This window comes from Dipodomys ordii, unplaced genomic scaffold (assembly GCF_000151885.1).
Source record: "Dipodomys ordii isolate 6190 unplaced genomic scaffold, Dord_2.0 Scaffold72, whole genome shotgun sequence".
Taxonomy (NCBI): Eukaryota; Metazoa; Chordata; class Mammalia; order Rodentia; family Heteromyidae; genus Dipodomys; species Dipodomys ordii.
In genome coordinates, this window is record NW_012267288.1 from 438,569 (window position 1) to 461,634 (window position 23,066).

Genomic DNA, 23,066 nt, shown 5'->3' on the forward strand with positions numbered 1-23,066 from the left:
TTTACATTGAGACTAAGAAGACAAATCCATATGACCCAAGACTTCGGATCTAAGCTCTTCTTCCAGTATGGACATATCCTGGCTGACCACAGTTATATGCATATTTGTTTTCTGTTTAATTCTAACTTGTTTCTTTTTTTTCTTTTTAAATAGACTCTATCGAGGAGAATTTCCAATCCATACCTTGAACATACTCCTTCTCAGGTAGGACATCTTGATTCTGTCTCAGAATTTTCTATGGCAGTGGTGCAGAATTCTCTTGTTTTAGCTGTTCTCACTGTCCCTGACCTCACCAAGTTTTGCTGGGATGCTGCAAGGTCTCCCTCACCAGGGGCAGCCAGAGTGTTTGAGATGCCTTAATAATGTCATGATTTAAGATATTCATGAAGTAGGAACTGTATACTGCCCCACTTTCCACGTGCTTTATATGCGTGCATTAGTAGTGTGGCAGAGTGAATGTATAATAAAGTTTTTTCTACATTGATATAAATACCATTTTTTAACAAATAGTGGGTTATATACAGTAAAAGCTTTACATAAGAGAAAATATATATTCAGAGTTATCTATAAGTGGACTATCCATGTACTCATTGATAGAAAAAGATGAGTTTACCTTTATCATGTTGTATTAAAGACTTAATGGAAGTTGGGCAATGTTTACTCATGCCTATAATCCTAGCTACTTAGGAGACTAAGATCTGAGGATTGTGGTTCAAAGCTATCCCAGCAGACAAATCTGAGAGACTCATATCTCCAATTAATGAGCAAAAAGTGGGAGGTGGAGCTGTAGCTCAAGTGGTAGAGTACCAGCCTTCAGTGAAAAAGCCAAGCAAGAGTGCAAAGCCTTGAGTTCAAGACCCAGTGTAGAAACAACAAAAAATGCAGTAAACAGGAGACTGAGCTTTCTGAGGCAAGGCCCTTTCCTGCTTTGTGTACTAGTATCTAGAACAGACTTCACGCCTGGACACTGAGAACTGACTGTGAGCTCAGCAGCTAGATGAAGCTTCAAAGCAAGCAGTGTCACAGTATGTCATAGGTCAAGATGCTCACTAATAGGGAAAAATACTTTCCCGTCTTCTAAGATCTTTATGTGAATGCATCATCAACATGGCAGCTTTGCTGTGTAAGTGTTCTTTGATTTGCTGCAGTGAAGGAAGCACTATTTAAAAAAAATAGTAGATATTTTATGCCAAAAACTTTGTATTTTAAAAGGAGATTATCTGTAATTATAGTTAAGTAAAGCACTTGAGCATTTGGAAAATAGTTATTATAGCTTAATAGCATAAGTGGACCAGAAGCTAAAATAAAATAAGGTAATTATAGGTCTGTAGCTACATAGGCTAAAATGTGTCTCAAGCTTAGAGATTTGGTCAGGATTAATATATATATATATATATATATATATATATATATATATTAGTACTCTATCTATCTATCTATCTATTCTATCTATCTATCTATCTATCTATCTATCTATCTATCTATCTATCTATCTATCTATCTATCTATCTTGAAGCAGGTCTTGCTACCACCTTCATCTGGGATGGCCTGGAACCTATGATTCTCCTGCCTCCATTTTCTTAGTAGCTGGAGTTATAGGAATGTGCCATCTCACCTGGCTGGTCTCTACCACAAATTTTTGATGTTAAAGAATATCTGGTTGCAGGGAATGGCTACTCACTGTTAAGCATGAAGTACACACACACACACACACACACACACACACACACACACACACACACAGCATGATATGATATTGAGAGCTCAAAAGTTGTCATATTATTACTCTCCATTTACAGTGAATGTTTACCTTTTCCATTTAGATTTATGGGGAGAACTCATCATGCGCAGGAAGAGCATTGAGGAATATTATTATCGTTCAGGCAGCTGACCTGGTAAAGGACAGAGTGAACCTCAAGGGATTTTACAGGTAACACACTTCCAATACCTTGTCAAAAATTTTCCTTGAATTAAAAAAACAAAAGGCAAATCAACCAACAGCCTTTGTTAAAACGGTGGCCTTGAGCAGAGACAGTCAGGCAGGCAATCTTGGTTTCCACAGGAGGCAGAGCTCTGTTGGTATTTCTGGTGACCACTGTTATGTTAAACTTAGTTGCATGTTTGCTTTTGCTGCTTCTGATGAGAAGTGATATTTAGTAATATTTTCATGGATGTGTGTAACACTGGACACTCAAGAAATAGAGGTCTCTTCTTTAGAAACTTGGTCAAGCTTTTTTTGTTTTTTGTTTGTTTGTTTTGTGTTGGTCCTAGGGCTTGAACTGGGCCTGGGCTCTGCCCCTGAGCTCTTCAGCTCAAGGCTAGTGGTCTACCACTTGAGCCACAGTACCACTTCTGGTTTTCTGGTGGCTAATTGAAGATAAGAGTCTCACAGACTTTCTTGCCCTGCTGACTTTGAAACACTATCCTCAGAGCTCAGCCTCCTGAGTAGCTGGGCTCATGCCAAGCTTGTCAAGCTTTGTCAGTACCTTGAGCCTCTATATGCGAACAAGCCTCTGGCTTGACTGCAGTATGGAGTGGGGAAAGGCAGCTCAGTGTGGGATGTTGCTTGTTTGACTAGGCTAGTGAATAAGGGCAGAGATACATAAGAAGGAGAATAAATGAGTCGAACTCTGTGGAGCAGTGATACATGCCTATAAACTCAGCTACTCAGAGGCAGAAACTGAAAGGACTGCTGTTCAGTGCTAGCCTGGACAAAAAGCAGATGAGTGAGACCTCATCTCAGACAGTCTGAGCATAGTGGAACATGTTGCAGTCCTAGCTAATGGTAGGTATAGGTTGAAAGATTGTAGTCCAAGTCAAAAATGTGAGACCCTAACTAATTAAAGTAAAAAGGCTTGAGAGTGTGGCTTAAATGGTAGTGGGATACTAATATTCCAGCATAGCCAGTTAACACAAAGGAGTAAGTGAGTAAGTTCATGATCAGTTTAAAAGACTAATTGGGCCTACAGATCACTGATTTTTGCCTTTCCTGTCCCTTATCTTTTTGTGGGGGTGGCAGTGCTGAATACTGAATACAGTCTTTTGTACATGTCACCTCTACCACTTGAGCTATGCCTTCAGCCCCCCTTCTGTTTATTTGTCTGTCTGCTGTTTGTCTCTTTGTCTATCTGTTATCTATCTATCTATTTTGAAGCAGATCTTGCTGCCACCTTCATCTGGGATGGCCCGGAACCTATGATTCTCCTGCCTCCACCTTCCTAGTAGCTGCAATTATTCCTACAATGTGTCAGCTCACCTGGCTGGTCACTGCCACATTTTTGATATTAAAGAATACCTGGTTATGGGAAATAGCTACTCATTGTTAAGCATGAAGGAATTTTCTGGTGCATAAAAACCCTCTGTATCTTGATGAAGATAATGATTACATATGTGTGTGATTCATACAAATGCATTAATGTGTACAGTTAAGATTTGTATATTTTATTGCACAAGTAAAAATATTACTACAGAAAATATAAATTATGCCTCAATATAAAGGGAATTGTCTATCTCCAAAAGTAAGGGAATTATTCCCTGAATCCAAGCACAATAGCTTTTTTCCAGTCGATGGCTAATGGAAAACCAGAAACATTATGATGAATTTTTCATAAAGCTAAATTTATGTAACTTAAACATTATCCTGAAAACATTTTCAACTGTTGGGTATTGTTTATTCTAAGTACTATTCCAGTGTCATTTCTTTAAGTAAGAAGAGGGATAAAAATGGTAGCTGGGCCAGGCACCAATGACTCACACCTGTAATCCTAGCTACTCAGGAGGCTGAGATCTGAGGAGCGTAGTTCAAAGCCAGCCGGAGCAGGAAAGTCTGAGACTCTTTAATAAAGCACTAGAAAACTGGAAGTGGCACTGTGGCTCTAGTGGTAGAGTGCTAGCCTTGAACTCAAGAGCTGAAAGACAGCGCCCAGGCCCAGAGTTCAAGCCCCTCGACTGACCAAAAAAAAAAAAAAGTAGCTTGTTTTCTTTTCATTGTATCTAAGTAATTTTCTTTTCATATCATTCAATATAACCTAATACTTATAACTTAATAAACTTAAATAAAAGGTGGTAATTTACCAACTTACTCTTTGCTTTTTCTTTTTTTTTTAGTAATACTAGGCAAGTCCTTTATCACTTGAGCCACATTCTTAGTCCTTTTGCTTTTTAATTTGTTTTAGGGTCTCATGGTTTTGCCTGGCTGGCCTCAGATGGCAATCCTTTCATCTCTGCCTCCTGCATAGCTGAGATTACAGGCATGAGCCTGTGCTCCAAACTTAAGCAACCACGCTTAAACAAACACATGCATTTAAGCAAATACAAAGAACACTTGAAAGTCCTATATTTAATCACATAAGAACTTATGTACCTTTAAAAAAAGACTCTGTTTATATACTAGATACATCTACTCTGTTTACAAACTGTGTTTTTGTGTATTTGGATTCAGGAACCAACTCCAGTGCCCATCCTTTTCCTCTCATTAGAGATGAGTAACATACCATCTGGGAACCAGCACCAGGCCAAGCCAACAAGACAGGGAGCAAGAGGCTGTGGTGGATACACTTGGACTTCATAGAGCGCCTCTTTCTCTTTTCCTTTATTTTTATTTTTCTTTCTTAAAATAGATAATAAATCCAGGTGCTGGTGGCTCACTCCTGTCATCCTAGCTACTGAGATCTGAGGATTGTCATTTGAAGCAAGCCTGGGCAGGAAAGCCCATGAGACAGATCTCTAGTTAACCACCAAAAAGCTGAAAGTGGAGTTATAGCTCAAGTGGTAGAGTGCTAGCCTTGAACATCAAAGCTCAGAGACAGTATCCAGGCCCTGAGTTCAAGCTCCAGAATGGGCACACACACACATACTCACACAAACATATACCATGATATCAATTTTATATGCATGTGACTTTCAGAATCCCAGATTGTATGCATAACTCTGAGCAAGCTCAGAGTTTACACACAAAGGTGTTGGGGCTATCATGTTCGCAGCTCTTTTTGTTGCTGTGATCTCTATGGATATAGGCGGAAAGGACCTTGGAGATATTTGCATATCCAATGCAGTTCATGCAACAGAACCATCCACCCAATTTGGAGTATGTTGAAGACATAGTGGGAGCAGCGCAGGGTGAAGCATGTGCTTTGTTCTGATGGGGCAGAGTGGGTTTCTTTTGTGATCTAAGGACTGATGACCTTTCTGGGTTTGAAGATGAAGTGCTAATATGACTGCCTAGGGGGATCATTTTATTTGTCTAGAAGTAAATTGAGGTAAAATGTCTCATGTACTACCTGAGAATTACCTTTGAATATGCTGAGGAACCTTCTGTTTACTTTGTACTATAGAGAGTCATGCTAATTTCTGAGATTTCATTTCCTTTGCACAAATAAATCACTGAATGCCACCACCCCATTTATGATTGAAGTTACCACGAGTTAATCGCTAAAAGAGTAATGTGAGACAGGAGGAGGCCAAGAAAGGCCAGATAGTCTCTATTCCAGAGATTGGTGAAGTTGATGTTTTGCCAGAGCAATGGCATGGGTTTTGTGGCTTGTCACTTCCTTAGGTTAGTGTTCCTACCTAGTATCTCAAGTATAGTTAGATCCACTTGTTCTCAGAACAGCTCTGGATGGAGTGCAGGACTGAAAATAGCCTGCACATATGAACTGCCATCAGCTTTTAGATTGCTCTTCCAACCATTTACTTCCCTGCGGCTCTTATCCTGCAGATTTAGATATTTTTACTAGATTGGGCACTGATATAACACGCAGAGGCAGCTCACCTTCACAGAGCTGTTTGTGGGATATGAATGGCTGTGTTTCTCACTGCCTCTAACATTTTCTCTGGTAGGAAAAAATTCAAAGTGTACTTGATATAGTTAGGGGATGGTGTACAATTGAAATAGCAGCATCTCTGAGTGTGGGGCTCTTATTCATGAGGGTTGTCATGGCAATACTGTGTGTTAAGCATATTGGCTCAGTGCCCTGCACCCAAAACAGGGTGAGCCTCTCCCAATAAGACTGGAAAGCTGGGGGTTAGAGGCTTTGGTGGTCACCAACATTGCCTGAGAGCCAGTGAGGTGTCAGGTCCTTGGGTCCCATGCAGCATGCAGTTTTGTTGAATCAGAATCAACATTTTGGCCAGACCCTCCCACTCCAGGAGACTCCAGCAGTTTTAAGAAGGCTTACTCCAGGAAGCTTCATCCTTGTCTTCTGTTATTTCTACCTAGCTACCGTTTGCGGCTACTTTAGCCAGTGTTTCATTGTGTGTTTTGTGTTCCTGCTGATCTCAGGTGCTCAGAGCAAGCTGAGCCATACTGTTTTGTGCATAGAAATGATGATACAGTATATAATCCATTCATAGAATAAAAGCCAAGATGCTGGCTTAATTGAGGGAGGCATTGAGGATTTAACTGATTAATACTTTGAACCTTTAACATGAAAGGTGTCCTACTGAATTAGAAGTTAACATTGACTATTTGGTGAAATGGCCTGTTTATTGTCATAGGTTGTCTCATTCTGCTTAAAAAAATCAATATATTTGACTGTTAAGCTTTCTGTTATTCTAACACTTACCTGCAACTGAACATGTCTGGAATTGGCTTACTTTAATTGCCTTGGAATTTCTTTGAAATTGTGTTGCTTTACCAAAAAAAATTTCATGGAAAGCATATCTATGTATTTCTATAGAATATTTGACCAGCTTTTTCACCAGCAGTGTTCATTCCCTTATTTTCTTCACCCTACAAAATGTAGCAGCTCATGGCAGTCTTCTTATTGCTGGTTGCAGTGTGATTCCAAGGTATTTATATCTGTACCGATCACAAGAGATAGCAAAATGGTTATGTGTGTTAAAAAGACAACAGTGACATCTCTGAGCTCTTAAATATTGATTATAGAAGCTGGGAGCTGTTGGCACATGCCTATAATCCTAGATATTCAAGAGGCTGAGGTCAGAGGGTCACAGTTTGAAGCCAGCCTGGGATGGAAAGTTGCTAAGACTCTTATCTCCAGTTAAGCACCAGAAAACTGAAAGTGGAGCTGTGGCTCATGAGGTAGAATGCTAGCCTTGAGCAAACTCAGTGATAGTGCCTAGGCACTGAGTTCAAGCCCTATCACCCATAAAAAAAGATTATAGAATAAAGATCCCTGTTCCATGATGTATCATTCTCTCTCTCTCTCTCTCTTTCTCTCTCTCTGTCTCTGTCTGTCTGTCTGATAAGAAGGATGGAATCCCATGACATTTCTGAGAATGTAAAAAGCCTATTTCAAGGCTGGGGATATAGCTCAGTGGTGGAGCTATTGTCTAGCCTAGGCAAGGCCCTGGGTTTGATTCAAGCACTGTGAAAAAACAAAAAGTGTATCTCAGAATTTTTTTTTCTCATAAAGCTTATAAACTGGAAAATGGGGCATAAAATAGGGCTTGTAATTCTCACTCTGTGGCATTTTTAGACTTAGTATGTTTCAAAACTAATTAGAGATTTTTCTTTTCTGTGTGCTGTAGGTGGAATCCAACACACATCTGATTTATGATCTAGGCTGCTTGACCGGATTGCTTAGATTATATTAAAAAAGATTAACAACCAAATTTATCATTTTTGAAACCAGTTTTAATCTTAGAAAAGAAGCAAACAAAGCTACATTCCCACTGGCTATGGTCTCACATTAGTCTAATCTTTGCAGAATCATTTTATTTTAAAAGGAACTAGATTAAAATGTATGCACATTTAGAAATTTTATCACTGCTACCTTGACTTACCATTCTGCTTATATAAGGGTTGGTAAATTTATTTTCTCATTCAGATGAACATTCTGAGAAATCACCATGTGCTGTCGACTATTCTAATTGTTGGGAGTTAATAGTGAGGTATAGAAAGTCCCTGTTCTCAGGAAAATTCTTTACTAGTGCTGCAAGCAGATTGATTCATTTGGAAAGGTGTGTGTGATTACTATGTGTTTCAAAAGTATAAGAGAATTTGACTTTTAACCTTAAGAAAGTGATACTTACTTTTGTCATACATTTTTATAAGAGCAAGAACACAAAATGAGTGGTAGTAATTATCAGTTTGTGTGGGGCAAGAACATCTCTGAATGGTCTTTCTGTCATCTAGGAGAAGTTGTGTGGGGTCGGAACTCGTGGACTGGCTTCTGGAACACTGTCCTTTTGTCCAGTGCAGATCTATGGCCATAGGTGTGTGGCAGCTCCTGCTGGACATGGGAATTATGTCATCAGGTTAGTATTACATTTTTCCCCCACCAGACCAGGACTCAAACTCAGTATCTGACATGTTGGCTCATTGGCTGGTGCTCTACCACCTAAGCCACACCTCCAATCCCCAGTGTTACATATTTTGAAGGCATCTCATTGTTTTGAAGTTATTATACCAAAGTATACTTGATTTTCTAGAGGGAATTACAATCTGGATGGAGATTACTTTTGAAGGCAAATGTTCATGTTCTTTATTTTGTAAGAGTGAGAGGTCACCTGTTGATTCATTTGTTTCTCCTATACTTTCAGTTAAAATACTTAAGTACTTGTTGGTTTATAAATTATACCTGTGAAATTGTCCCCCCAGTCTTCTCTACTAAACTTGCTGGGCACAAACTTTTAAAAATCAGTGATATCTTTAGCTGCTCTAATTGTGTGATTTTCCCTGCTGTACTTAGAGCAATCATCAGAAGCTTGATTTTTCAAGTGAGATGTGTATACATTTTAATTGACTAAGTAATCATGAACACTTGGAGACATGACTTATGAAGATTAGCTGTTTAAACAAGAGCAGAAAATGTATGTTAACTAGTAACTAAAATAAATAGGGATACCTCTTTTCTTAACTGAGCCCAGGGACTTGAAGGGATAAGAAGCTGGAGCAATGTGGATTCTTTATTTAGCTCAATCTAGAAAATGCTGGGTGGTCACTGAAAAAACTCCTTTTTTTTTTCTTTTTTCTATAGGTGATAAATATTGAGAGCATACCCCTAGTCCATTTGAACATTACAGATGGGGATATGTTGCAATCTTCTTAGTCAGTCAATAATACCTAGCACCTAATACTCTTAACAAGAAAAATCAGTTAACTACCTTTGACGGATGGAGGTATTATTAGCTTACTTGCTAGACTCAGAGTACTAGTTAGCAAAACATTTTGCGTTAATGTTCTTATGAAAAGGTCTCCAACTTTTCATTCCTTTTAAACAATACTACCCTTTGGCAGTATTGACATTTTTTAAAAATTATTTTTATTTTATTTTATTTGTGAAGATACTGTACAGAGGGGTTACAATTACATGGGCAGGATAATGCGTACATTTCTTACCAAGCATTGCAGCCTCCTCCTTTTGTTTACCCTTCACATCCCTTCCCAGCCTCCCCCCTCCCCCCCAATCCCAATCTTTCTCCTTCCCCCCTTCCCCCCTCCCGCACCAACATTGTAAAGCTCGTTTTGCACATGACAACTTGTACTTCTCATTGTTGCAACAGGTCCACCTGTATCTTTAAACAACTGGTTTTTCCCCATCTCCTCCTCAAGTTATACTGACATCAAATATAGTGAAAGCAGGGGTTATACTGTGGGGGAGGGACATACCAAGCAACAAAGAGATAATCTTATAAATGCGTTAGAAACACATGCATGAAAGAAAAAAACATTAAGATACATACCTAAGGGTTCATTTTCCTGACATCACATTATCTGACCTTTTCCGCTTGACTCATACATATACTAGATATTGCAAATAAGGGAAACCATGGGACCTATGTTTCATTGGGCCTGGCTTACTTCACTTAATATAATTTTTTCCAAGTTTTTCTATTTCCTAACAAATGGGGCAATGTCATTCTTTCTGATGGAGGCATAGAATTCCATTGTGTATATATACCACATTTTCTTGATCCATTCATCTACTGAGGGGCATCTGGATTGGTTCCATATCTTAGCTATGGAGTATTGACATTTTGAGTTGGATAATTCTTTGTGGTATGGACTTTTCTGTACGTTCCAAGATTTTTAGTTAGCTTCCTTTTCTTTTACCTTTTAGATGGCAGGAGTACTCTTATGCCTCTTAAAACAGCCCAAAATGTCTCTAGACATCACTAAGTGTCCCCTGAGGGAAGCATTATCACTACCAGTTCCTGTTCACTAATTTGTGAGATAAAACATATCATATATTTGTGTCACTAAAGAAATGAACTATTTAAAAAAAATTAAAAAAAATTTTTTTTTGTTGTGGAGCCTGAACTCTGGGCCTGCGCACTGTCCCTCAGCTCTTCAGCTCAAGACTATCACTCTACCAATTGAGCCACAGTGCCACTTCTGTCTTTTTCTGCCTATGTGCTGCTGAAGAATCGAACCCAGGGCCTCATGCATGTGAGGCACGTACTCTACCACTGAGCCACCTTCTCAACCCTGAAATTAACTATTTTTAGTTTGTTTCAAGACATTAAAAAATTAACTGTAAATGAAATGCCTCATGCCTGAAATCCCAGCTTCTCAGGCATCAGAGATAAGAGAGGATTGTGGTTCTAGGCCAGCCAGGCAAAATATTAGTGAGACCCCATCTCAACCAATATGCAGACATGGTGTTTCATGCCTACAAACTATGCCTGTAATCCCAGCTCTGAGCAAAAATGGAAGACCCTGTCTGAAAAGTAACTTAGATCCAAAAGGGTTGGAGGGATGGCTCAAGTGGTAGATGACTTGCCTAGCAAGGGCAAGGCCCCAAGTTCAAACCTCAATACTGCCCACCCTCCCACAAAAATTACCACTCTATTAAACTGATACTAATTTCATCAGCACTTGTTTCTGAAGCAGAAAAATTACAAAGTATGTGTGAATATTCTGGGCAGAGCTACAGAAAAATAAAAATAGATTAGCTAGTAAATCCTTTTTAATTCAATGAAATTTCAAATATGAATGAACTTAGAATATGTAGCTATAGTCTCACCTCTGGCTTTTGCCAAATTGGCTTTCAATTTATTTCATGATTTATAAGTCTAAAGAATAAGCATTTTTGTTTTGTTTTGTTTTGTTTGTGTCTGTTTCAAACAGTGGACCAGCATCTGTACTTTCAGGATACTTATGTTTTCTACCAGTTTTCATCTGATGAATGCAGCTACTTGTACTGTGAATTTGAAAGGGAAGAAGAATGGCAAAATGGTGTCAAGCTGTTGCTGCAACTTGTGCCTCTAATTCCAGCAAGAGCAGGCGTCTGTGAGCTGTAAGTAGATGCTATCCCATGCTGCTCTTAGTCTTACTCAGAGAGCATTTGCTGAGTCCAGCAACTGGGCCTGCTCTGTAAGATTGCTATCTTGTTTAAGAGACAATTTAACTGATTCAGGTGCTGGTGGCTCACATGTATAATCCTATTTATTCAAGAACCTGAGACCTGAGGTCAGAATGGGTTTCAAAGCCAGCCTGGTCAAGCTTTGAAACATCTCCATTTAAGTACTAAAAAGCTAGAAGTAAACCTATGGCTCAAGTAGTAAAGCACTAGCCTTGAGCAAAAAAGCTAAAGGACAGTACCTAGGCTAGAAGATCAAGCCCCAGGACTAGCACATACTAAAAGGAGAAACAGTTGTACTGTCCTTGTTTTTTAGAAGTTAAGTTCAGAAAGTAAAATAAATTATTCCAAAGTAACTGAACCTGATATTCAAAGTAACTGATCTAGACATCCAGATCCCCCCAGCTGTACCATGCTGCTTCTAATTCACCATCTCTAGATGAGTACATGATCTAAATCAGAAGTAAATGTGTGGGCATAAGATATAATGAAATAATAACTCACATCTTACCCACTATCCAAGTCGTGACTTTGTTAAGAAGGGGACGAACAAATCTTTATGAAAATAATCTAGGAATGGCATTTGGCACAAGAAAACATGTGAATCATTATATGAAAATACTGAATCACTGTATGATTAAAATTAGTTAAAATTCATTAGATGAGGCTCAGGAACAGGACTTGAGTCATGATAATGAAGATTCGGACATGCTTTTATTTATCCTTGGTAATATTACCAAGTTTATTTCAGGAATATGAATTGCAACTAAAATGTCAATTGAAAATGTCTATATATGTGTAACACTCAGGTTTCAAAATCGTGTTTTGTGTTCTTCATTCTTTCAATTTTGTGATAGGGACTAAGTGGAATTGTTTTCATTTATTCAGTAAGAAAGTAGGCTTTAGCTGGGCACTGGTGGCTCATGCCTGTAATCCTAGCTACTCAGTAGGCTGAAATCTGAGAATCACAGTTCAAAGCCAGCCTGGTCAGACAAATCCAAGTGTCTTGTAAATCCTACATTCCATAATGTTTCACTTTCAGAAGGATTGCATAAGACCAATTATGATATTATTCTAGTTTTATAAATGTGGAAACAAAAGCACAGAGATCAGGTAACCTAAGACTATGCATGTGACCAATTGAGTCTTCGTGTTTGATCTATGACTGTCTAGCTGTGATACCTCTGCTTTTAACACTTGCTACGGTATCTTCAAAAGTTATGAGGTCATTCTGACATTGCTTCTGAGAGATTATAAATAGAATTTATGGAAGTGTTAGATTGAACTGTTAAACATTCCCTACCACAGTTTACAGAAAGCCTTGCAGTGCTAAAGCAAAATTCAGATGTCACTCAAGCAGGCTCAGTATTGGAAATGTTATTTATTGTAATGACTTCTTAATATAGGACAGAAATGCCCTAAGAAGAGTCAAAGAGCATTTCAAAAGCTTTTCTTTCTTTCTCTCTCTCTTTCTTTCTTTCTTTCTCTCTCTCTCTCTTTCTTTTTTCCTTCCTTCCTTCCTTCCTTTCTTTCTTTCTTTCTTTCTTTCTTTCTTTCTTTCTTTCTTTCTTTCTTTCTTTCTTTCTTTCTTTCTTTCTTTGAATTTAGGGCTTCTTGCTCTCTCTTGGCTTTTTTACTCAGGGCTGGAAACCTACTATTTGAGGCACACCTCTACTTCTGGCTTTTTGTTGGTTAACTGGGGGTAAGAGTCTTACAGACTTTTCTGCCCAGCTTCAAACTGTGATCCTCAGATCTCAGCCTCCTGAGTAGTTAGGATTATAGCTGTGAGCCACCAGTGCCTAACTATCTCAATAAACCTTAATGAGTTCTTTAAGGCACAAACTACTTCCAACTAGAGATAGTTTCGATGGGTAGGGTCTAGAAGTCTCTATCAGCTCTTTCAAGCATGTCCTGTCCTACAGAAGATGCAGATGTGGGCACCCCCACTGGTACACCTGGTACACTCTGATTAATGGGGACAAGAGGGCAAGTAATCATGATTTAACTCTTATTTCCTTCCCCCTACATAGACCGCAACTTGGAATACCCATGCCTGTTATGAAGGAAATCATGAAACTAATTTGTAAAACTGAAAATAATTTATGAATTACAGATTGCTCACAGTCCTTTGTTACACTGTTCACACTATTAGTACAAACATTAGGCCCTATATATATATATATATATATATATATATATATATATATATATACACCATGGTGTATTTACCCGCAATTATTTTCAGTTGTGTAAATATATATATATATTGGGAGATTGATCACTGACTTCTACAGATAGGCTATCACTGGGAACATAACAGGCTGTCTGTTCTTATTGTATTATGAAATATAGGAAGATAAAATTACTGAACCACCGCAAGTTTCTTTTTACCTCATACTAGAATTTTAAACCAGTTTTTTTCTGCAATGATAGAATGGTCTTGGAGGTGAATTTTGGAAGGGCATGGTTTAGGCTCTTCACACTGGAAACAACTGTGGCCAGATTGAAAAAAGAAAAAAAACTGCTCAGGAACAGTGTCCTCTTTTAGTTGTGTCCTCGTTCAGTTGTGTTGTTGCAACCTTTCCCAGGTTTCCATCTGCTCCTGCCCCCTGCTCTGACCCCTTGGTTCTAGCTTTTCTGCTCACACTGATCTTTCTGTCTCCTCTGCCTCTTTCCTTCCTACTGAAATTCTACCCGTCCCTCAAGGGGGAGCCCAAGTCCTTCCTCAACCACAAAGCTTCCTCGGTGTCCTTGATGTCCCTGGTCTGTGTTGATTTTGCTTTTGATAACTTTACTGCTTTTGTTCTTTGTATTTTTAATAATCTATTCTCCCATAGCATTCTTAGCCCTGTGTTACTTCATTTTTATCCATTGTACCCTCTGAAGTCCTATGGATTCTTACATTCTCTGTCCATTTATGAGCTAAAACCTCATCTTGTAGCCAGGTTGGCAATCCTTTAGATATTTGAAAACCATAAACTCTACTACATATATGGTTTCAAATTAAGTCCCTCTAATTTGCCATCTTATTTTAAGTATCTTTAAACTAATGCAAGAAAACCATTTACTGTCTCTTTGTAAACATAGTTCTTTCGTGTACAAATATATTTTCTAGAAAGAAAAAAATTGTAATGACCAGTTTTTTCTTTTGGAAAAGAGAGATGGAGCTGCTGGAAGTTTCCAGGCTAGTTTGAGGAAATTAATACCCTTTTCTATTCAAAACAGTTTTTGTTGTACATTTTTTATTGTAAAAATGCTGTACAGAGGGGGTTACAGTTACATGAGCAAGGTAATGAGTACATTTCCTATTGAGCATTGTTGCCTCCTCCTTTGTTTTCCCCCTACCATCCCTTCCCTACTACCTCCACAACTACCTCCCCACCTCCCTCACCCTCCCCACCCCGCCTTGCTGAAGTTGTAAAGTTCATTTTCAACATAGTGTTTTGTACATCTCATTGTTACAATGGGTCAACCAGTATCAAAACAACTTTAATAGCCAAATTGAATGGATAATTCAAAAGGAGTGAATTGGTTGTCAAATGTGCCATCTTTGAAAAAGAGAACAGTCATGCCTCATTTAAACTGAAAGCCAAGTCAAGTTAGCTAGAATATACTTTTTCTAACTATCTCAGTCTGCTGTGGCTTGGATGGCAGGTCCATGCTAATACACCCAGCTATTGGTTGGGGTGGGGTCTTGCAGATGTTTTGCCCAGGCTGGCCTCAGACTGGAATTCACTGGATTTCTACTTTGTAACTACCTACAATTATAGACATAAGCACCCGGCACCTAGTCTAACTTCTCTTTTTTCTTTTGAGTGGGAGGAGGGGGAGAATCCATGAAGAACGAAAAGTGTAAAATAAGGAAGCCTAATAATTCTTCATGTCTAGTGAAGTGTTTCTCCACAACAAGAACTTGTTTGAGGATTTAGACTGTGGGAACTGACTATTTCATTGGCTGTCATTATAAGTAGCTTCCATCTGGCTTGGGTAGAGGGCTTGGTCTGTTATAAGTCTTGGACACACAAATCTGTGTCCTTTCAGTTATAGAGCACTCAACATTAACATTGTTATTGAACTATGTTAATTACTAAAGGCTCCTCTTATTTAGCTCAGCCTATACTCAGATGTGTAAAGAAAAACGTAGTTTCTGTTATCTCTATCCAGTAGGGTAGCCAGAGAAGAGTAAAAGAACTCTCTAATTTCATCCAGTCTAGTAACATTATTCTGATACTCTAATACAATGATTTTTAAAGATCTTCATGTGTGTATGTACGTGCGTGCGTGTGCATGCACATGCATATGCATGTGCCAGTCCTGGGGCTTGAAATCAGGGCCTAGTGCTGTCCATAAGCTTTTTTTTTTTTTTTCTAAATGCTAGTGCTCTACCACTTGAGCCACAGCTCCACTTTCAGTTTGGTAGTTAATTGGAGATAATTGTATCACAGGCTTTATTATCTGAAGCCAGCCTAGGCTTTGATCTGTGGTCCTCAGATCTCAGCCTTCTGAGTAGCTAAGATTATAGACGTGAGCTACTGGTCCCTGGCTTCAAGTAATCATTAAACTGCTTTTCATGCTTTGTACTAGAGCTTAGGTTGCTGATACTGCTTCTGATTCTTACTAGACAACCTCTTGTATGTGGTGAGTATTGTGGGCCTCTTGGCTTTGACAGAGGAGAGGTGGGAGGCTCTCAGACACCTTTCTCCATGGAAAGCAGTCATTCCATGAACACAAGTCTCCTATGTTGCCAAATACAGTGGTCCAATTTCAGTCCTTTTCTTACTTACTCCACATGCCAGTAGCATTTGGCACAACTGCTCATGCCTTCTGGAAGCAGTCTTCTCACTTGTTGCCTGGGATAACATTTGTTGGCTTTTCTATTTCACTGGCTTCACTTGTTCAGGTTCTATTGATTATCATTGTTTTTCCTGGTTCTATTCAACACAGGTCTAAATGATGTGACATCTGAAGCCTGCCTGGCTGACTCTGAAGGGACTGCCTCTCAGGACCTTGTGCTCGCTAGGCAGGTGCCATATCATTTGAGCCATGCATCCAGCCCTTTAGTAGCAGCTCTACAATGATAACTCTTGAAATTCAGATCCCCATCTCACCTTAGCATCCTACATAACATAGCACCATCCCTATCCCAAGAGCTCCCTCATGTCTGTTCCCTTCATGCTCCTATCCTGCCTAAGTTTTCCTTTTCTATTTGGCATCAGAAGAGATCCAGTGTCTGTTTTATCTTGAAAAGTATCGAATTCTGACCTAGGAACTCCAGTTCAGATCTGCTGTTTCTATGTTCTAAACCCTTGTCGTTCTGACTTTTCCTAATTAGATTTTTTCATAAAACTCAGAGAGGAAGAAATACTGCTTAGGTAAACAAACAATTTTTGAGTATTATGTTTTTTCACAATAGCACTTTTCATGTTTTAGGATTGTAGGTGAAGAAAGTAATCTTTTTGTTCTTTCTTTTTTTTTTTTTTTGTCAGTTGTGGGGCCTGAACTCTGGGCCTGGGTGCTGTCCCTGAGCTCTTCAGCTCAAGGCTAGTGCTCTACCATTTGAGCCACAGTGCCACTTCCAGCCTTTTTCTGCTTATGTGATGGTGAGGAATCGAAGAATCGAACCCCAGGGCCTCATGCATGCAAGGCAATCATTCTACCACTGAGCCACCTTTCCAACCCAGAAAGTAATCATTTATCTCAATTTTTTTCATTGAAAATGATACATAATCAGCTGGTATTACTCATTATCCCTCTACCAAGGAAATAATCACTGAGTTCTCTAAAATTTCCACTGTTTATAGCAAGGTTTATTTCAGAAGTAGAGATACGTGGCTTATTTTTATCAAAGAACATCTATATTTAAGATTTAGTACAGAAATTCTAGCAAAAAAGGAACTATCAGACTTAGCTGTATTAACACTTGAAATGCTGTTGTTTAATTAAACATTAAGAAGTAATCTTCAAATCTTCAAAATACAATGTGAAAAAGAAGTACCTAGGAACACCTGAATTTTATTCAGTTTTAGACTAATGTATCTCCCTGTAGCTTAGACCTACATTCACAATTTACTACTTTTTGGTAAATGCCTTCTTTTGGCATGGTTAGCAACCTGGACTATGAAAAATTATCTTCATTAACAAACATTTGTGTTCATGGTATTAAGATCCTGAGAAAAATAATTATTAGTTTTTACTGTCTTAATTTTTCATGGAAATTTGCCTCTATAGAATCTCATGCTTATAGATGGAAATGAGAAGGTTTTGATCTAGTATAAGGTGAGCAAGTTCCTAGGATCTAATGTACAACATAAATAGAAATGCCAGTGACTACACTGTGTATGGAAATCAGATCATTATAGTACACAGCTTGAAGATATATTCTCAATTAGATTTTTTTAAGTAAAAGAAGATTTTGGTTTACTTGAGCAAGAGAGTCATCCACGGATTTTGAGCAGAGGTTTTTGATTTTGAGCTTTAGGTTACATCCTATTGCAAGACCACTGGGAATCCTAGGTCCAGGTGAGAAATGTTGTGTTGGGATCTCATTACTGTTGGTGATGGAGGTGGTGACAGGTGGGAGATATGCCTTGAAGGAAGAGCCAATAGGATTTCAAGGATCGATACGGTGATTTTTATATATATGTATGGGGGTGGAAGCGTGGCAAGACAACTTCCAATTAGAGAAATAAATTAATAAATTTTCCATCAGTTAAAGTGGAGAAAAGTATAGGAAGGGCAAGGCCTTCGCTTTCCCTGCATCCATACAATGGGAACCTTAGATGTTATATCTGAAAAATTTTAAAAAAACATTTGCCTCCAGCGTTAAGACTCGGCACTTTTTCTTGGAGATTTGTGGGTCAGACTTGAAACTGTTGAGCAGTGTTTTTGAGAAGCAAGCAGGGGAATTCCAAGAGTGAAGCAACTGCTGTTCCAGAGCTTTCTGTTGGTACATATGCTCAGGGCTAGGTTTTCCTTCTTGGGGCCATTTCCTTTCTGTTCTCTTTGTCACTTGTCACTGCTGCTACCTGGTGATTCAAGCCAAATTTTCCTTGTTTCCCTTCTTCTGTGATCACTGACAAATCAGACTTGTAGCTTCTTTCTTCTGTTCCTCTCTGTTCACTGAGCAGCACAGCCCCTTTTGGCAATCATGGAAAATACATAAATATTACTTTTGATTGCTTTTCTGCCCCATCTGCTTCATTAACAACTTTGACCTGTTAAACAAAAATTTTGTCTTTCCAGGTTGCACTGGTATGTATTTATATACAAAAAGTCAGAATTTATCAGCATTAAAAAATATATTAGATGGGATGAGGAAAGTGCAATTGTTACCATTGGGTCTTTGGACATGGGGGAGAGGGTTTAAGGTACAAATCGAAAACAGGAGATTGACAAGTGTTGCCCTTTCCTAGTCCTACCTTTTTCAATTTCTCACTGTTGACTGTGATAGCCAGTCCTGCTCCCCTGAGCCTCCTGTGTGTCCTGTGAGCTGCAGGTGGCTGCTGATGTATGGGGACCTTAGGGTACCTAAATAGGGAAGAAAGGGCATTTCTGAATTCGAGCTCTCAGTAAGCAGGCAGGATAATCCCTGAAGATTTACAATCTGAGACTAGCAAGACCACATCTGGATTTTAGGAAAGTAATCCTGGTACCAGTAGATTGATTAGACAGAGACCAGAGCTGAACAATTGAATTAGAAGGTGGTTAGAGGCATGTATTCAAGAGAAATTGAGGTCTTGGACTTGGGAGAGGTGTGGCAGGGAGGGATCAAAGAATGTAGAAATCCAGGAAGAGAAGGAAGATGATGTGGTGAATGAGCAAGTTTTGGGAGGTATAGAAAGGTGGGATGGCCGAGGGTGACCAGGACACCGTGATATGGATGGCAGGGCAGAGACTGTGAGAGCAGGAGGCAAGAGGAGCCATTGTGAGATAAATCAGTTCATGGAGCCTGTAAGAGCTCCACATAGGTGAAAATAAGGTTTCTGAAAATGCTACTCAGAACCACTTGGAAGGTAGATGGAGAAACAAGACAGGTTCAGAGAGGTTCAGAAGCTGGAGAAAGGCTTGGGGGTTCTGGGCATTAATCTGTAAATTGTGATGGTGGAGGTGATCAAAGTGGATCTGGGCTGTAGCATTTCCCAGGAAACCATCATGCTCCCTCTGTCTCTGTCCCTCTATCCCCCTTACACACACACACACACACACATGGGTGCACACGCACACAAACACACACAATACATATATACATACATACATGCACACAGTTTGCTTTAGAATTTTTTTTTTTTGCCAAGGCATGTATTGTGCTGGAAGAATGAAGGAAGGTAGGTCTGCTTCCAAACAGGGAGCGAATTATTTCTCACTAAAGCAGCCACAGCTTATTTGTGCTCAAGAAATAACCGTAGCCAGTCATAGACACATGAGTGTCCCTTGGAATCTCCCTTTAGCAGCTCACTGGAAAGAGATTCAAAACAGAATGGTTGCTCGTGCAAAATGCCTCATGTCCATTGAACAATCCTTCAAGTGTCTGTTGGGGACTGAAAAGCATGAACAGGCACGACCAGCTCACACTTCGCTACAGAGACACACAGCAAGCTGCAAAGCCCTTGTTTTGTGCTCTCTAGTGCGCTTGGCTCTTAATTTCCTGTCAGATCTGATCAGTCACTTCAGCTTAGTGGCTTAGGCTATAGAGGGTTTTCAAGTCTCTTTTGGTGTAACTTCCTTTATACAGTAGCCTTGTGCATAGAGAATTTTAATCATAAACACTGTTGTTGGAAACATTACCCTGATACCTTTTGAAATATGCTAAGTTACAATGCTCAGTTCCTACTGTTTTATAGGGCAGGTGGCTATGGGTATTTCAAACACTTAATACTGCACAAGCAGTTAAGGTATCTGACAACCTGAGCACTGCTCTACACCTGCATCCTGCAGTGCCTATAAAGGCAGTGGCTTGCTATCCATTGCTTCTGATTTGAAGGGTGTGACTTCTTTTCTGCAAAGGACTTTCATCACATTTACAGAAGCAAGAAAGGATGGGCCAGCTTTTCCCTTTTTAAAGAGTTGCTGCTCTGCTCTGCTGGGAGCTAAAGAAGCCCTCCCGCCCCACAAGGCTAGCTTTCCAGCTGGCCCCCACAGCCACGGAGGGAATCAATCAATTCGGATAACTAACATGGCTGTGCAGGCAATTACCGCCCATCTCTCCACATCTATAGAACGTGTCGGAAGGGATTGCTTGTAGACATAGATCTGAGAGACAGTTTTATATATTCACTTGGCGTTAGTCAATTTCTTTTTCTTTAACTAAAGTAAGGGAAGAACCAATTTGTAAGATTTTCCTTAAGTAGAAAATTTTGTTATTATGTATATTTGTGTGGTATAATTCTTTGCATGAATTAAATGGAAAGGGTGTTTTTTATTTTCCTGAACAAACTCACACTATTAACACATCAGTAGTTATTGACATATACATCCTTTTTCTTCTCCTTTTCAACTGGGCTGTGGCTATATCAGAAAGCAGTTATCTGCCTTTCTATTCTTCAGAATTCCTATCTTGGTGTTAAATCTGAAATACAGCATTTCATAGTAAGTTTGCTGGAGCTGAAACTCAAGTGTCATGGAAAATTCATATTTCATAGTTTGAATTCACCTCAATTTACAAGGAATTTCAGCACAGAACCACTTTAGGTTCCCATCTACTTTTCTGTATGCCTACAGATGTAGATTGATTATGTCGGGTTTATTCTGTGATACAATTTGGAGGGCAGGATTTGATCCTCATCATTCAGTTGGAGCATCAGGAAGAGGTTCTTACTAAGTGATTTGGAAAGAATAGTTATCCTACAACATTTTTTATGTTTCTTTGATTTTTATTGACACAAATTTATTTACATACTTCCAATAAATACTTTTTGCTGTTCATCCCCCATAACTTGGTAGACAAATCTGAGCGGCCAAGGCTGAAGTGTAATTTGTTAATTTGTTTTTCAAAGGTCCCATCAGAAAAGTGAAGACCCTGAAGAAAGCAGTGATGAAATTCTTGCTCGGTTAACATCTGCGGTAAGACCAATGAAATATGCCTACCTAGTTGGAGCAGAAATAATGAGTCAAGGTCTTCAGGAGGAGGGAAGTTTAGGTAGTGGTGTAGCCAGGGATTTGCTTGGTGACTGGTCTTCACTATGGAAGCTGTAAGGCAAGGTAGAGGACAATAGTGACTAACTTCCCTATGAGAAATAAGGATAGATGGACACTTCCTGCAGCTTTCCTGAGACTATACTATCTAATCATTTAAATTCTGTATGATTTATCCTAGGAAAAATTGTGACTGGCTGCACAGAAAAGACTATGTTGTATTAGGGAAAAAAAGTAAGAATCACTTCAGCCAACCAAAGGCTAGAGCATTGATTTTTAGATGTACTACATTGTTACATTTCATTGTGTCTTTTTTTTTAACCCAAATGTCAGGCTTGTTAATAGCTTTATTAGTTGAAGAAAAGTTCGTAACTTTCTTCATAGCAAAAGTTGACTGTGGTCACTGATCACTGAGTATGTTTTTTATTGATTAAAAAAAAATCTCATATCATGAAATCTTTATCCATTGGCCTAGCTCTTTGGAAGCTTTTCTAGCCTTCCCAAAGATTCTTTAGTTCCGTTGCAGCTTCATTAATAAAATAGCAACTGTGGGAAATTATGCTTGATTGGGTTATGAGTCTGAATGAAACTGCAGAGGTTTATCCACCAGGGATTGCCACTTGGGCACAGCTTAAGGGATGAAAATTATCCTTCTGATTTCTCTGAAATGCCACTTAGAAAAGCCATTTTTGTCTAGATATCGTGATTAGTGATATAAAACTTCATACAAAATGATATATATTGACATCGTGCTATGAAAAGATATTTAACATGACCTTCAGGGTTTAAATATTGATCAAACAGTAGTGTCTCTTGTATGTAAAAATCACAGTTACTGTCTTAAAAAGAACCACCTACTATGAGGCTGATGCTGTGTTCAATAACCCATGAATACTTTTATATGCATGCACAACCATGTATACTCCGCTAAAATGTGCAGTAGTACTCTGAAGTAACTGAGAACTTGTAGAAGTTAGTTAACTTCACCCCGCTCGAAAGGAATAGAACTGGATTCTGAACTCAGATTTTCTTACCTGCTAATCATGTTCTCTTAACTGTTGTGCCTTAGTTTTTTATAGTGTGATGTAATTCTGAAAAAAAATGAAAAGACATGTAAAAATTAAAGACATGTAAGACATATGGAGAAATCAAGATAAGTGTACTTAGCAAGCTTCAAAACCTCGTTTTCCTTGACTCTGAGTCTTTGGTCAACCAGTAAAGCTACTTGGCTCAGAATCTCCCAGCCTATTAGTTCCTGCCCTTCTAGTTCTGAGCATTATTTTAAAACTTTCATTCTTCCAGTGCTCATGACGAATAAGTAATTCAGAATCGAAGGGAGAAACTTTTACATGCAATAGACCCTTGGTATCTACAGGTCTGAGAGCACTAATGAGGAGGAAACCACAAATGCTCAGTACCCTTGGGGTCAGGGCTGTACTGTAGAGGCTTGATTTATTTTTCCTGTAACTCCATCCAATTTCTGCTTAAGACCTGCTGCCTTTCATCAAACTTAAATTTTTTTTATTGTGAAAAAAACTGTACAGAGGGGTTACAATTACATGGGCAAGATAATAAGTACATTTCTTATCAAGCATTGTAGCCTCCTCCTTTGTTTCCCCTTCCCATCCCTTCCAAGCCTCCCCCCCCAATCCTCCCCCCACCCCCCTA

At 39.0% G+C, this 23,066-nt stretch overlaps 1 protein-coding gene across 1 annotated transcript in view; it reads left to right on the top strand.

Moving 5' to 3' along the window:
- The first annotated feature begins 1,823 nt into the window (after positions 1 to 1,823).
- The window catches only part of Rapgef5 (Rap guanine nucleotide exchange factor (GEF) 5), a 188,198-nt gene continuing 166,955 nt past the window's right edge, over positions 1,824 to 23,066 (top strand). Inside the window, exons 1-4 of the mRNA XM_013024051.1 lie at positions 1,824 to 1,930; positions 8,099 to 8,220; positions 11,036 to 11,204; positions 21,260 to 21,326. Coding sequence (XP_012879505.1) covers positions 8,169 to 8,220; positions 11,036 to 11,204; positions 21,260 to 21,326 — 288 coding nt within the window. The 5' untranslated portion in view covers positions 1,824 to 1,930; positions 8,099 to 8,168. The remainder of the gene's footprint in view (positions 1,931 to 8,098; positions 8,221 to 11,035; positions 11,205 to 21,259; positions 21,327 to 23,066) is intronic.